This window comes from Zootoca vivipara, chromosome 10 (assembly GCF_965207765.1).
Source record: "Zootoca vivipara chromosome 10, rZooViv2.hap1.1, whole genome shotgun sequence".
Classification (NCBI taxonomy): Eukaryota; Metazoa; Chordata; class Lepidosauria; order Squamata; family Lacertidae; genus Zootoca; species Zootoca vivipara.
Window position 1 is genome coordinate 52,214,340 of NC_142593.1, and position 12,233 is coordinate 52,226,572.

General features: G+C 45.6%; 1 protein-coding gene and 1 long non-coding RNA gene across 2 annotated transcripts in view; one reads left to right on the forward strand and one right to left on the reverse strand.

Moving 5' to 3' along the window:
* The first annotated feature begins 1,135 nt into the window (after positions 1-1,135).
* LOC148684474 (uncharacterized) lies at positions 1,136-2,719 on the forward strand. The gene is made up of 2 exons (XR_015946070.1): positions 1,136-1,655; positions 1,792-2,719. It is a non-coding gene; the product is annotated as an uncharacterized LOC148684474 (long non-coding RNA).
* ME2 (malic enzyme 2) overlaps positions 2,716-12,233 on the reverse strand; it is a 43,673-nt gene continuing 34,155 nt past the window's right edge. The window contains exons 12-16 of the mRNA XM_035100715.3: positions 10,453-10,595; positions 7,689-7,791; positions 7,407-7,477; positions 6,844-6,942; positions 2,716-6,087 (exon numbers count right to left, since the gene is read on the reverse strand). Of these exons, the coding sequence (XP_034956606.1) occupies positions 5,923-6,087; positions 6,844-6,942; positions 7,407-7,477; positions 7,689-7,791; positions 10,453-10,595 (581 nt within the window). The 3' untranslated portion in view covers positions 2,716-5,922. The remainder of the gene's footprint in view (positions 6,088-6,843; positions 6,943-7,406; positions 7,478-7,688; positions 7,792-10,452; positions 10,596-12,233) is intronic.

A 12,233-nucleotide genomic window follows, 5' to 3' on the forward strand; every position in this document is an offset into this window, starting at 1 on the left:
TCCCGCTAACATCCCAGGGCAAAGTTTGCATCCGGGAGCAACTAATTCCGGGTTAGCGCAGCTCATAAACCTGATGCGTGCGCAACCAGAAGCATCCGTATCCAGAGGTACCACTGTATGTAGGGGAAGCCACAGAGATCTGCTTCTGCATGGACAAGACTGGTGCAGCTTATCACATGCATCAGCTTGAACATATGTGGAGGATTTTATGCGTCAGCCTTCCTGGTGCCCATTCCAGATCAGTCCTATCCACCGATGCCAATAAGTGATGCAGTTGCCCTGTGGCACCACCACTGTGCAGATGATTGAAAGACATATTGACAAGCTGGGAGGATATTGACAAGCCGGAACATGTGCCGAGGAGGGCAACCAAGATGATGAATGGTCTGGAAACCAGGCCTTATGGGGAACGCTTGAGGGAATCGGGCACGTTTAGCCTGGAAAAGAGTAATCTGAGAGGAGACCTGATAGGTAAAGGGACTCCTGACCATTAGGTCCAGTCATGACCGACTCTGGGGTTGCGGCGCTCATCTCGCGTTATTGGCCGAGGGAGCCGGCGTACAGCTTCCAGGTCATGTGGCCAGCATGACAAAGCTGTTTCTGGCGAACCAGAGCAACGCACGGAAAGGCCGTTTACCTTCCCACTGTAGCGGTTCCTATTTATCTACTTGCACCGCCAACCTTCTGATCGGCAAGCGCCACCCGCATCTCAGTAATCTGAGAGGAGACATGACAGGCATCTTCAAATATTTTAAGGGCTGTCCCATGGAAGATGGAGCAAGCTTGTCTTCTCCTGCTCCGGAGGGTAGGACCCCAAAGCAATGGATTCATGTCACAAGGAAGGAGAACTTTCTGATGGTAAGAGCTGCTTGACAGTGGAACAGTCTTCCTTGTTGTGGACTCTCCGTCCTTGAGAGGTTTTTTAAGCAGAGTTGGATGGCCACCAGACATGGATACTTTAGCTGATATTCCTGCATTGCAAGGGGTTGGACTAGATGGTCTTCTGAGTCCCAACTATGATTCTATGATGAAGGAAAGCTGCATAAATGAGTGAATGAGTAGAGAGGGGGAGGGCTCCCTTGTGCGCGAGTCGAAGGCTCGAGCAACTTGGCAAAATAATAGTTTCACACAAACATCGTAGGCAAAAGGGACGGCTTTTACTATGAAAATAGAAGACCATAACACGTATCTCAGTACAGTTACAATATTACCAAAGGAGAAAAATAAACCCACATTTTTAAACACAGTGTTTGTTCATTTTTAAGCCACAGAGACTACTTCGCAATAAACCATATTCTGAAAAAAGGTACATCCTGAGGATTTGTATTTTGACTATGCAAGAATTGCTCCCGCAAAAGTGTTTGATTTGCTTTAGAAACAGCCCAAATAGCCTTTATGCAAGACACAACAGCTGATGGAACTAAAATTGCCTTGCTTTTGTGCTCCGCTTGGGACATTTTGGGCTATCCGAGAGAGTTGGGGTTTCTTATTTCCCATCGGGATTCCTCATGCAGAGGAGCCAGAAAAATGAAAGGGGTTTCCCACTTGAGCCATAAGAAAACTGTCCCTTGTTTCTGTATACAGTACATGGTTTCAGGGCCGAATCCAGGAGCCCGACACATGGCAACAGGAATTTCCTGTTGTATAGATCAGTGGTCCTCAACCTTGGGCCTCCAGATGTTTTGAGACTACAATTCCCATCATCCCCGACCACTGATCTGCTAGCTAGGGATCATGGGAGTTGTAGGCCAAAAACATCTGGAGGCCCAAGGTTGAGGACCACTGGTATAGATCATCATGTACACTTTAAATTCAGACCACATTGGGTTTCAGCACATCTCAAAAAATGTAGCTTCTGACACATTTCTGGTGGCATGGGCCTAAAGCGGATCTGGGCTGAATTCAATAAATAGTGGTGGTTACACAGACCCAAAAGGACATCACGGGTTCAGGCGGTTGTGTGAACAGCTCCTTCACTGACACTGGATGTCTGACAGCTAAGGAGAGACTTGGGTCAAGTTTTCCAAACCCGAGTTTCGCCTCTCAAAAAATAATTCCAAGCCTCTCCAAGCTAACAAGATGTACAAATACATAATGAACCCTCTTCTGAAGAATTGCTTTCAGTCCCTCTAAAGTGGCATTTAACCTTTTGTCGCACTCATGGAAAAGCAATCTTCATGCACAAGCCTCAAGAGCAATCATTAAAACAGATTTGTTAAAAACGACTTACAGAATAAATAAACGTCGCTAAAAAGAAAACAAGGGTTAGGAAGTGGGGAAGTGCAATGATGAAGCCATGTTATAAGGCAAACAAAGGGGAGGGGGAATCCCTTCTAAAAGAGGTGCCAGGTGACACTATTTTGTGTGCAAAAAAAAAGACATTACAAATGAGACACATTTTTAAGTAGCATTGTCAACACCCCATTTTTTTTGCCAAGAGCACAAGAGAAACTTACGCTCACAGCTACATTATAGTACCTTGTTTTTCACATGTTATTTTACTTGCACTATTTTTTTAAATGGTATTCGTCAAGGATCTTGCAAAGATCGACTTGAATCGAAGGCAGCCCATGTTCACATCCCTGGAGGAGGAAGATCGAGTAGATCGGAACTGAACTACGCTCAGCAAACTCACAAGATTCACCTGTTCCCGGACTACCACTTCACACTTGAGGGGGGCAAATAAATATCCGAATATCCTAATTTATTTATTTATTTATTTTTTTTAAAAAACACCTTCCTGCACATCACAGAACTAGTATAAGGGGAAGGCTGGTTCAAGGCAACTTTCTCCTTGACATGTTCCGTTTTGCATGTGCACAGCTCTCTCTCGCTTTTTATTCTGGGGAACATTTAAGCACGCAATCCCCACTTGGAGTCTGAAGGAGGTGCAATCCAGCGACAGATACATCACCCGAGTCTGATAGTTGTGTGAGCTCAGTTCTTACAAGTGCAACATGGGGAGAAGGGAAACAGTAGGTGGACCATCTCTCAGACTAAATACATTCTGTCAAAGCTTGTGTACTTGGATCCAAGTGTTACCACACAACTACTTCTAGAATCCAGCAAATTATGTGCCCAACTGCATTAAGCATGCCTCTGAAGGGGGGGGGTAGACAGTTTCAAACTGCTCCTGCATCTTAAAACTGTAGCATGGAAAACACCCTTAAAATACTCCTTTGAATTTTCTATGTGTCCAAGACATACTGGGCTGTTCATATACAATATGTATGATCCAACTCTAAAGCCTTGAGGGCGTGGCATGGGAGAAGAAGACCTTTCTGTTCTGCTTTCTGTTGAGAAGTGTGGTATAAGCAGTGCTGCAGGAACAGTCCAGAAACCCCAGTGAAATCCACAAGACTTTACCCAAAGAACAGTAGCTGGCTTGAGCAGCTCCAATGAATTTACTGGAGCTTGTGCAAACACCGGTATATTACGTCTTTTGTAACCACAACCTTCACTGGTGCAAAAATTCATCTCTCTGCTGTATGAGCATGCAATCATCTTGGCAGACATAAAATAATGCAGAGAGGCGAAGTAGGAGAAATGTTAGAGAAGACATTAGCATAATGCCAATCTAAAGTTCAGTACTAAGTGACGCTTGTCCAGCAGCTCATCAGTCTGCCGAGAACATTCGAATTAAATCTGTTCAGTAATGTACCCCGTACGCTCGTATGGTTTAATTTCTTTCATCACGAATGTCTTCCATCCCTTTTGGTAGGCAGGCGAGCCATTAAGGGCAGCGAGCGTGGAGTGCCACATATAAACCCCGATATATCATTGTTGCTTCTACACAAAATGAGGCGGCCAAGAAAAATCACTCTGCAGCACCTAATCCATTTCCCAAGTCTGTTTAAAACTCGAGTTGCTGTCACCTGATGCTTATCGGAAGCTTTCTCCATAGTAAACAGGGAACAATGCCCACTCTCCATTTCCCACAATCATCACAATTGTATAGGTAATAACTCATTTGAGAGATTAAAAAACAACAGCCAGGCAAACTAAATGTTACGTGTATCAGATGAAAAATCAGTTTTGCAACAGCTGTACACATAGCGGATCTGTGCAATCTATAGTTAAGGGCGGTTCAGTCGGGTGGAAGCCGTGCCAGACTGCTCACCGACCACGTGACATGCCAAACACAACCCTTGCATCTGGTCAGGTCAAAATGCAGCTTAGCAGCACTGGGGAAGCCCACACTGAAACTGCCCCTTGTTTTAATGTACCCAACAATTCTTGCTATTGCGTTGTAAAATAAAGCGGGTTCAAGCTAACTCCTAAATGCATGCCTCAATCCAAAGCTTGGGTGGGTAATGTGTTTTTCCATTGCAGAATTTCCATGGGAGCTGGGAATGCCCTGTGCAGGAGACTGAAATGCAGAGATGGGAAGACTACCCCAATGCTGATGCCATTGGGACACAGCTCTGAGGATGCATTGCAGGTCCAGGATTTGGGGCTATGGAGTGTAACCACCCCGCAGTGAAAAACTTTGAAAAGGCAAAATGGGTAGAATAGATACCTCACACGTACCTTGGTCGCAAACCCAAAGTTGCATGAGACACTGTAGAAGCCAACACTGGGCGCACGGGGTGGAGAACCTTTGGCCCTCCAGATGTTGCTGAACTCCAACTTCCATCAGCCCCAGCAAGCATGGCCATTGGGCCAGGGATGACGGGAGTTGTAGTTCAGCAACATCTGAAGGGTCAAAGGTTCTCACACCCCTAGTATAGATTCAAGAGACTTAGGTCACTTACACACAGTTTACTGTGGACTCTGTGCTGTTCACGCACAAAAGTTTTTTGCTGCATCCCTGAAACATCATCCTCATCAAAATGCCATCCCATAATTTAGCCCACCACATTTAAGCCAGTTCTATTGTTGTTGTTTTTTGCGAGGAGGGTGTTACTTCCTGGATTTTCTGCAGAAACGGTAAACCCGTATTAAATGGGAAAATAATATGGGGAGGGCATTGTGACATTGTGTGGAAGCTGCATTTGTGAACGGCAAAGACTTCACAATAAACTGCCTTGTGGAAGCACTCTGAAACCATGCTTGCTGGCAAGGTTTTGTTTTTGTCTTTTATAGCAGAGCTAAAGAAGGGCAAAGTTGCTTACTCGAAGCTCAGAACAGACAACTCATCAGGTTTACCTGCAAAGGAAGCTGGTAGCCGGTCCTAAAATCTGACATTGCCCAATTGAGGCCACAAAGCTCAGAACATCAGACAACTGCAAGGGCCATCAGGCCACATATAAAATAGAGTACAAAAAAGGGATGAAGAGATTTGGTAGCCAGCTGAAGGCCCAGTTTATGCATGCAGCCAGATCAAGAGGTAAAACCTTTTCTGCGCTGCACCACTTCAGGATACTGGAAGGTTGCATGTCTGAATGTTTCCTCCATAAAAAAATAAGTTCTGTGCAAGTAGAAAAACAGCACATGCCAAAAGGCTAGGCCAAATCTTTCTGACATGCTAATTTTCTACACTCAGTGAGTTTATTCGTTTCCAATATAGATAAAGAAGATCACTTGCAGTATGAAGTGGGGCAGCTCAGAAGAAGCTTCAGCACTAAATATATAAACTGGGTCTATATAACAGGAATGACAAGATAATTAAGGATTTCCTGTATATGGTTAAGTGACCCTGAGGACTGTAAAAGTGAAGTTTTTTTTAAAAAAAAATTAATGTAAGTTTTTGTATCTTGGTTCCGGATAAATCATTTCCATCCACTGGAATGCAAATCGTCAGAGGGAAAATCTACACCAGGAGCAATCCAAGCAATTGTTATGGGGCAAGGTTTAAAAATACTTTTGTCGTTGTCGGAAAAAAATAAAAGTCTCAAAACATTCCTGGTTTTAAATCTGTTCCGGAAAGAGATTCCCTGCAGAATTTCAGGTGCCACCTGAGGAACATGCCCCTTGGGCGAGTCAGTGTGTTTTGGGTGGATACGCCGTAGATTCTGGCCAATCATACAAATCTGGCAGAAACGATTCGTACTTAGTGTTCCAGATCCTCGACCGTATGTGCTTGTTCTTGTCTGCAGGCTCAGGGTAATGGAAAGCCATATTGTTGGCATACAAAAATTCCATAACCTGGAGGAGGGGAAAAAGATCAGATTATTGCTCTGCAGAATTCCCACGATCTATCTCAGAGATGGAGAACACAGAAAGCTGCCTTATACTGAACAAGACCACTGGTCCATCTCATTCAGCATTGTCTACACCTCTGGCGAGCCAACCTGATGCCCTTCAGATGCTGCTGGACTACAAAACCCAGCATCCATGACCATTGGCCATGATGGCTGAGGCTGATGGGAGTTGGAGTCTGACAGCATCTAGAGGGTGCCTCTCTATGGTTTCACATGGGCCTCTCCCAGCCCTGCCTGGAATTGGATCTGGGACCTTCTGCCACTGAGCTACAGTCCTCCTTGTGGTCCTCCAGCTTGCTGTTGGACCCTCCAGCTCCCATCAGCCTTAGCCAGCAAGGCCAGCAGTCAAGGATGATGTCTTCCTATTCCCCATCACTGGTCTTCCTATTGCAATATTTTGTTTCCAACCATGATCAGCCAATTGCTTCTGGAAGCTCACCAGCAAGGCTTGAAGACGCCCAGATGTTTGCTACCTACGTCCTTCAAGGTTTCCATTTAATGATGATTGTCATTATCCAAACCTTGTACGAACACCTAGAATGGGCAGTTTAGGTTCATCCCATGCAATCAATTCCAACCCCTAGAATGTCATGGAATGTTCCCACCTGCTCCACCATGCGATATTCAGAAGAATTAAGACAGGCTGTACATCTATCCAAACACTCCTCCTTCCACCACCACCCCCAAAAATGGCACTTACTTTAACGGCAATGTTAATGGAAACCTCCCGGATGTTTGCAAGAGGAGGATAAAGCCGTCCCTCGGCAAGTTCTTCCTCGGTCAGCTGCTCTGTTAACGCCTTTTTTTAATACGAAGAGAAAAATATTACACAGGAACGAACCAACACCTGGGGTTACACTGGTCCTGGGCCGTTTAAGGCTTTAGAGACGATAACCAACACTTTGGCTGAGGCCTGGAAATGGCTCCCAAGACAGTAACGTTGCTGCAATAATGGGGGCCATACGATCACAGTAACTGGCTCCGATCTACATCCTTGCCGCTCCGTCTTTGAGCCAGAGGAAATTTCTAAACCCTCTTCCAAGGCAGCCCCGTGTAGAGCACATTGCGGTCACCTTGATCTAACCAAGGTATTTGCTATCGTGGAGCAACCTCCTCGCTTCTAGCCTCTTAAGCCAACCAAAGCACAGGTCAGTTTTGAACTGATCTTCCATCTCTTCCATTCGAAAAACCCCTTTACGCATGCGGAAACTGCAATGCGCGTACTATTTCACCCACCAGGAGTTTCGCCTTCGGACCACTTACCTTCGCAGCCTCCAGGAAAACTTGATCGCTAATGTGCCGAACCCCACTGAGAATAACAGCAAGAGCGACGCCTAAAATACAGAGACATTCAAAGTCATTTTGCAAAATCATCTGGATTCACGGTACTGAAAGGCTTTTATGTCGCTCAATTCCCTGATGCCTTTGTGGCAAAAAATATTTTTATTATGAACATGTAACCTGTCATCACAAAACCCCATCTCGTAATGCAAGAGGCCTTTGGATTCTTACAAGCCAAAATTGTTTCTTAACAAACTGCTTTACCTGGAAATATGTACGCATTGTTTCCTTGTCCCGGTTTGAAGGATCGCCCATCACTTAGCTTCACTGGCTCAAAAGGGCTGCCGCTTGCGAACAGACAACGCCCCTGTCAGATAGAAAAAAAGAGGAAACGATACTTCGGGAAGCCACTTCTGCAAGAATAAGGGCAATACAGTACAGATGAAGTTCCACTGCAATTTTATACATGTGGGTATTTGTACACTGGACAGACGCAACTCTTTTAGCTATGCCAAGATGTGCTCACACATGTCTCCAGCCAAATATTACAAACTGCCAGGGTGGATTTTATTTAAGTCAGTAAAGGTAAAGGGACCCCTGACCATTAGGTCCAGTCATGACCGACTCTGGGGCTGTACAGCTCCCGGGTCATGTGGCCAGCATGACAAAGCCGCTTCTGGCGAACCAGAGCAGCACACGGAAACACTGTTTGCCTTCCCGCTTGGAGCGGTACCCAGGGCCGGCCCTAGGGCAACGCTGGGTGGCGCAGGATGCCGTGCTGCGGTGGCCGTGGAAGCCGTACTGCATGAAGTGCCCGCCAGCCAGCCGCGCTGGGAAACGGGAGGGGGGGCGCCGGAGGAATTGTCGCACCACGGGGCCCGATATGCTTAAGACGGCCCTGGCGGTACCTATTTATCTCCTTGCACTTTGACGTGCTTTCGAACTGCTCGGTTGGCAGGAACAGGGACAGAGCAAGAGGAGCTCACCCCGTCGCAGGGATTCGAACCGCCGACCTTCTGATCGGCAAGCCCAAGAGGCTCAGTGGTTTAGACCACAGAGCCACCCGTGTCCCTTAAGTCAGTAAGACTTGATTTAAATCTTTTTTCTTTTTTTACAGAAAGGCATTCCTGCTGGTATAATCTTCATATTTACAACCAGATGAAGGTTTCATTTTTGGAATAATAAATTTTCAGAGTAGTTTTCACAGTTGTATCAAAGATTACTGATCTGGTTATACTAATAGAAATACATAGATAATTATGAAAATATTGTGAGGTTTAATAAGGTAACTGTTTTTTATATTTGGACAACTTTTCTGCTGTACTTTATTGGAAGGAGAAAAATAATCATTTCCTTAATAACAATTTAAACAATTTATTTAACTAAAACAATAACATTATACCATATGCATCCATGTTTGTTAACTGATGTGGTTAAACATTAAAAAAACACAACCTTAGACTGAGTTTCAGCACACATGAAAAACTTAAAACGAATCCTTATTTCCTGATGGCCTTTGGGCTATAATGTAACTTAAATAGAAAACTATCTTTAGAAAGATTTTTTCCTCCAAAAACATTTTATTTTAAAAATCCAATTTAAATTTAAAAAAAAATCGATTCAAATTAAAAAAAAATCCTACCGGTATCTAAATAAAAAAATCCGATTAAAAAAAACTTTTTAAAAAACCATTTATTTTTATCCACCCTGCAAACTGTATTACAGCAGAATCTGACCCCTTGGCAAACCTACCACATATCTGTGTGCTGGACCCATGTTTCCTTTGGAAGTGTGTAAGCCCAACAATATGACATGTTAACTTTTGCACACACAAAAAAGGGATAATATTGCCCTATTCAGTCTTTGTGTTTTGGATCCGGACCGGTGTGTGGATCGTTAAAGTGAATATGACATCAAATGTATGGGTGTCTGGTACACCCAGAAGTAGGGCAGATACTCCTGGTGGACAGCTGAGATTCTACTTCACCATGCCGATTCCATATCTAGTTAGAGCCTAATCAGAAGTTGTTGTTGCTGGCATCCATCTGTCTCAAGGGACAATGGAGTGCACCTCTGGGGATTATCGTCTTCCAAAGCAACTACTCTATTCCGAACTTAAAAATGGAAAGCGTAATGCTGGTGGTCAACAAAAGAGGTTTAAAGACTCTCTCGAGGCAAATCTAAAAAAATGTAGTATAAACACCGACAACTGGGAAACACTGGCCTGCGAGCGCTCCAGTTGGAGAACAGCCTTTACCAAAGGTGTCAGGGACTTTGAAGACGCTCAAACTCAGGACGAAAGGGAGAAACGTGCTAAGAGGAAGGCACAATTGGCAAATTCACACCGTGATCAACTCCCGCCCGGAAACCTATGTCCCCACTGTGGAAGGACGTGTGGATCCAGAATTGGCCTCCACAGTCACTTACGGAACCACTGTTAAGACCGTGTTCACAGGAGACAATCTTACCTGGCTACGAGTGATCGGTGAAGGAGGAGAAGGAAAATGAGAATGAGAGGGACTGGGAGAGGGAGAGGGAGAGGGAGAGGGAGAGGGAGAGGGAGAGGGAGAGGGAGGAGAAGAAGGAGAAGGAGAAGGAGAAGGAGAAGGAGAAGGAGAAGGAGAAGGAGAAGGAGAAGGAGAAGGAGAAGAAGGAGAAGAAGGAGAAGAAGGAGAAGAAGAAGAAGAAGAAGAAGAAGAAGAAGAAGAAGAAGAAGAAGAAGAAGAAGAAGAAGAAGAAGAAGAAGAAGAAGAAGAAATCTCATGAGGACCTCCAGACACACTGCCCGGGGCACCAACCTGGGCAGTGTGTCTGGAGGTCCTCATGAGAGAGGGAGAAGACCATTGATACCAGTTCTCGGCAGGTCAACTGATCAGCCACATTAGTGCATGAGCCACAACCACAGAATTTCTTCAGCACAGAAGGTGCTTCCTGATCAAGCTTCGGGCAGCTCAGTTGAGCAAGTCAAGCTGCACAGTCCAGGAGAAAGGCTGTGGTGACCAGCGACGCTTAAAAATATTTGGCTCACCTCTGTTAATGTGTATGCCTCCTCAGCAGTGCACTCGGCTTTCGCGGTAGGGTTACTCAGTGCAAATATGATTGGTCTCTGGTTGATGGAGCCCATCGCTTTGAGAACGTCGTGAGAGAAGAGCCGGCCTGCGCCTGCAACCCCTGGAAAAGGCAAATAAAATAATGCCTTTTTCTCCGCCCTCCTGCCCAAAAGGCGGCTTTAAAAAAACAAACCAATGCTAGCAATAAGACACTGGAACACAGCAAGTATTTCTGCAGCAACTGGGCTGGACATAGCATGGCCACTCTGGAGATGTGATGGCACACATTTCTGCTAAAGCAAAAATATTTCTCATACTCCTACTTGCCGCAATGCCAGTGGGATATGAAAGCAGTTAATGCAGGACAGACAACACACCGACTCAGAACATACGTATTTCCAGCACAGTCTTGTCTCGTGGCAAGTTCATATATAATGTTTAATAGATTATTGTGTTTTATTTTTCTGTTGGAGGCCGCCCAGAGTGGCTGGGGAAACCCGGCCAGGTGGGCGGGGTATAAATAAATTATTATTATTATTATTATTATTATTATTATTATTATTATTATTCCCTGATCTCCACACGTAACTGACAGGGACATGAGTGGCACTGTGGTCTAATTCACTGAGCCTCTTGGGCTTGCAGATCGGAAGGTTGGCGGTTTGAATCCCTGCGACGGAGTGAGCTCCCGTTGCTCTGTCCCAGCTCCTGCCAACCTAGCCGTTCGAAAGCACGCCAGTGCAAGTAGATAAATAGGTACCGCTCCGGTGGGAAGGTAGATGGTGTTTCTGTGCACTCTGGCACTTGTCACGCCTCAGATGATGAATGCAGAGTCTGGGAAGGTTTATATGGGGAGGGGCGGTCCTTGAGGTATTGAGGTCCTGAGCCACACCTCTGTGGGAAGTTGCACAACTCAGGGGCTGAAACAGAGAATGCCCCCGTCCCGGCAAGGTTCTGATGGTGGAGGAACTATCTAGAGGGCCTCCTCTGTTGATCTTAATATCCAAGAGGAACTGTAGGGAAGGAAGCGGTCTTTCAGATATTTGTGGCCTACACCTCTTAGGGCTTTAAGCACCAACATGTATTGGGCCCAGAAATATTCAACCAAATGCCTACGGGAAGCCATTAAGCAGGGAAGGCTACCTCTAACCCTGAAGGCAGTATCTAGCCATTAGTACTAGCAGCCGCTGATAAATTTATGGAGGATAAGGCTCAGTTCTGCTTTATCGGGAATAGCAGGGCGCAGGATGACCAACACACCTATACCGAGTGTGCAGTTGGGACGCGGGTGGCGCTGTGGTCTAAACCACTGAGCCTCTTGGGCTTGCCAATACGAAGGTCGGCACTTTGAATCCCTGCAACGGGGTGAGCTCCCATTTCTCTGTCCTAGCTCCTGCCAACCTAGCAGTTCGAAAGCAGACCAGGGCAGGTAGATAAATAGGTACCGCTGTGGCGGGAAGGCAAACGACATTTCCATGCGCTCTGGTTTCTGTCACCGTGTCCCATTGTGCCATAAGCGGTTTAGTCCTGCTGGCGACACGACCCAGAAAGCTGTCTGTGGACAAACGCCAGTTCCCTTGATCTGAAAGCGAGATGAGCGCCACAACCCCATAGTCGCCTTTGACTGGAATTAACCGTCCAGGGGTCCTTTACCTTTACCTTTTACCTTAATGAGTGTTCACACAGGTGTCCATTTCACACTCGGTTGACAGTACAAGCACACAAAGGCCAGTCACCGTGGAAAATGTAATTCTTGCAG